Here is a 3,863-nt window from a genome sequence, read left to right on the forward strand (position 1 = left end):
ATGTACGATATGTGCCGTTACGAAAAGGCATGGACAGTGACGCAACTCTCTCCTTGGTGTGCCGTTTTCAGCAAAGAGGAACTTCATGTGCTCGAATATCGCGAGGATCTCTACTATTATTACAAAGCCGGATATGGACGTGAAATCAATGCTCGGCTAGGATGCACGCTTTTGCAAGACATGATGAATCACTTTTGGTAATCTCTTTCTCTCTCTCTCTCTTTCTCTCTCCTTAGTTTTTTGATTAAATTTTTAAATGGATGAATAATTATTCTTCGAAATATTTCGAATTCGAATATGTTTCAGGAAAGTGGAACAGGAGAACGAGTCGAACTTTCAGCCCAAAGGCATATTCTATTTTAGCGATACTATAAGTCTGTTGAATCTTTTGACAACATTGAACATTAATAAAGATCAAATGCAACTGACGGCTTTTAATTACAAGGAAATGGCGAAACGTCAGTGGAGAACGTCCTTCATATCCTCTTTCGCGGCGAATCTTATCGCCGTATTTTACAAGTAAGAATTTATAATTCTAACATTAATTTTTTTTTTATCACAAACGATAAAAACTTTCGAGAATTCTATTTAATAAGAAATTAATAAAAAGAATGTTTTGTTATCATTTTTCTCTCGCTTTATACACGTATAAAATTATTTAATTGGAAGAAAAATAAAATATCCTTGCATACAAAGGATAGCGAGATAATTAGAACAAAAAAAAACATAATTCTCGTTAAAAATTGTCCAAGAAAGAGTGGAGATATATCTATTTGAAGTAATAAAAATATTTGTTAACAAAACAGTTAAGAAAACAGGAGTTAAACGAAATCCTTATATTTGGACCCAAAACTACTTATCTTATTTTTCATTCATTCACTAGATGCGACATTAACAGCCAACCAACAAACAAAGTAATGTTTTACCTGGCCGAGAAATCGGTCATGCTCAACGGATGTAAAGTGGGGCTCTGCGATTGGGAATACATAAAGCAAAAGTTCAATCCTGTTCTCAAACAGTGCGATATGAAAACTTGTTGGAACGAAAACGGTGTCGCCATTTCTCTGCCCAATTTCGTTCTCCTTATCCTTTCATGCTTCTCTTTAATCTTCATCAGGGAATAGAAAGAACGGTATACGTATATGTTCTTCTTTATTCGTAATTTAAGAAGAATGAACGCATAATACGTGAATCGCAAGAAAGCGGAGGCATTTGAGAGTAAAACTTACGAAATCATTCCTTGAAAAGTATTTTTTCAAGACACCGTTCTGAGAGTATGTTCAAGAGTGATTTTATCTCTGATTTTATCAAAATTAACTCTCCATACGTTTTACTCTCAAACGTATTTGTACACCTTAATAGGTATCGAATTAATCGTAATTATGGCTTTAAATTTTAATAATGACGATTGAATAAACATCGAAAACATTGCAAAAATCGCTAAAAAAAAAAATCACGCTGCGCTTTCGAATCGTGGAAACGTGTATGTTTAATTAATATTAGTTTACTCCTCTATACGTAATTTATATACATTTATCGTTGTTTATTATCATCCTCATTTGTTTATACGTCACAAATACGTACTCGAGATAAGTGGAATATTATTTATATTATCATTCCTCCTAATAAATGTCGTGATTTATCGAACAAAAGTAACGATTGCACATAACGATTTATCGTCCTTCGCTTCGAACATTTTTAATTTTTACCAATACTTTTCACCACGTAAGACTACAATGTTTCTATATAATGTACGCTTAATCAACGTATTTATTAAAATTCGAATCTCGATAACGCCTCTTTTTGTACGTTTTATTCGTTCACTTGTAATCGAAACTCATCTACGAATAAATTATGACTAAATAAATGATTAATAATTCTACTTGTATATATATATATATATTTTTTTTACCTCGTTTATTATTATCGAAAGATTGAATACATTCATTAATGTATAATCAATGTGAAATCAATATTAAACAAATTAAAAAAAAATTAAGTTCAAATTTAAAAAGAAGAAAGTAAAAAAAGGGAATCGAGAGAGATGTTAAAAATTTAAAATATAAATAATCATCTAAAAAAAAAGAGTTGTCATATTTCCAATATAGAACTATCGTGTCATTAATTATTTTTAACATTTTTTAACAAAATTAACAAAATTTCTGACAACCTAGTGCATCGATTATACGAATAAATTTCAAAAAAAGAAGAAGAAAAATAACCGAAAGTACTTCTTTCTTTGAAAGAAGAATAGTAATTACAATAGTTCGTCTCTAAATGAAGAATTAAACGATTGGTAATCACATGTGAATTCAAATTACCACGAAGATATTTAAATAATTCAACAATGAATTGGAATGGAACGATATTATGATATCTTAATTGGAACCTGTTATAAATTATTATATATAATTGAACTCGATATATCTTTGACATCTCTCGAATGACGAGTTTCAATCTATTTTTTTCATACTTACAGAATCAAACAATTTCGAGAAGATAAGATGTTAATTTGTGCGCTATTGAGCTATTTGAAAGAGGTTAATAAAAGATTACAGTTAATGAAATTATCATAATTAGCGAAGATAATATAACGTCAAGGATCGTATGTAAGGCGTCGTTTCTAGGCTATGGTCAATAAAATTTACATTTTGCAGCGCGAATTACCGATAAATGGAAGATACTGTCATGGCTAATTGAATATTCCGCCCGCATATTGTCTTCAAGTGAAACCTATTAATGAAAAAATCCTTCTATTCACTTGGAATAATTTTCGTTTTAAATATCAAAAAAAAAAAAAAAAAACGTTTTTCCATTTAGCAATGAAAATTCTTTCAGAATTATCGTAAACAATGATCCTTTTGATCGATAACGAATACTTTCGGTTATTTTTCTTGAAATTTATTCGTATAATCGATGCACTAAGTTGAAATACGTGAAAAAAATTTAAAGTGCATAAAAAATGACATAATGACATAATGCAATTTGAACGATCTTGTTAAAGATAATTAATGACACGACAGTTCTATATTGGAAATATGACAATCCTTTTTTTTTTAGATGATTATTTATATTTTAAATTTTTAACATCTCTCTCGATTCCCTTTTTTCATTTTCTTCTTTTTAAATTTTTTACTTCTTACTGAACTTAATTTTTTTTTCTTTTAATTTGTTTAATATTGATTTCACGATTATACATTAATGAGATTATATATCGAATTATGTAAGCGATAGTATTAACGACTAACAGTTGAAGGAGAAACATTTTTAATATTTTTATTGCCAAGTCATACAAAAGTATAAGTTTGTATCTACAAGACAATTGCAAGTTAATAGCAGCATGCACGCCAAACGAATTAGATATCATGTATGTAATCAATTTTCTTTTCGTTAAAAGTGATATAAGTCTACTTATATTTACACTACTTATTAAACTTCATCGAGCTCTATTAAATGTAAATTTCGCTACGTTGCTTTATCGATTTTAACAATTCTTTTTTTTTAATATCAATAATAGAACGTGTAAATAACGTGGAATCATCGATACTACGATATTCTGTGTGTGTGTGTGTATGCGTGTGTGTGTGTGTGTGTACTTAAACTGATATATGCAAACAAATTTAAACGACGATTGAAAATTATTTTGATTGGTAAAAACTAGAGGCTACAATGTTTATTTCTTTTTCTTGAAAAAAAAATTATTCAATGCAATAGATTTTAAGATTGCCGATGAAATATTTTCTCGCCATTTATACAAATTAATCAACTCACCTGTAAAAATATTTTTTCTAGGTAGATATGTAAAAGTGCTCGATGAATATCAAACTATTAAGGTATGCGCGTGTTTTATATATATATATATA

General features: G+C 29.0%; 2 protein-coding genes across 2 annotated transcripts in view; both read left to right on the forward strand.

Annotated features, from left to right (window-relative positions):
* Positions 1-1,868, forward strand: part of LOC102677524 (multiple inositol polyphosphate phosphatase 1-like) — a 7,114-nt gene extending 5,246 nt beyond the window's left edge. Inside the window, exons 7-9 of the mRNA XM_031510961.1 lie at positions 1-197; positions 307-519; positions 884-1,868. The exon at positions 1-197 is cut by the window's left edge and continues 15 nt beyond it. Of these exons, the coding sequence (XP_031366821.1) occupies positions 1-197; positions 307-519; positions 884-1,124 (651 nt within the window). The 3' untranslated portion in view covers positions 1,125-1,868. The remainder of the gene's footprint in view (positions 198-306; positions 520-883) is intronic.
* LOC102676515 (multiple inositol polyphosphate phosphatase 1-like) overlaps positions 1-1,903 on the forward strand; it is an 11,397-nt gene extending 9,494 nt beyond the window's left edge. Inside the window, exon 10 of the transcript XR_004150655.1 lies at positions 1,885-1,903. The gene's annotated coding sequence lies outside the window, so the exon portion shown is untranslated. The remainder of the gene's footprint in view (positions 1-1,884) is intronic.
* The last annotated feature ends 1,960 nt before the right edge of the window (positions 1,904-3,863 follow it).

This window comes from Apis dorsata, unplaced genomic scaffold (genome assembly GCF_000469605.1).
Source record: "Apis dorsata unplaced genomic scaffold, Apis dorsata 1.3 scaffold_269, whole genome shotgun sequence".
NCBI classification, from domain to species: domain Eukaryota; kingdom Metazoa; phylum Arthropoda; class Insecta; order Hymenoptera; family Apidae; genus Apis; species Apis dorsata.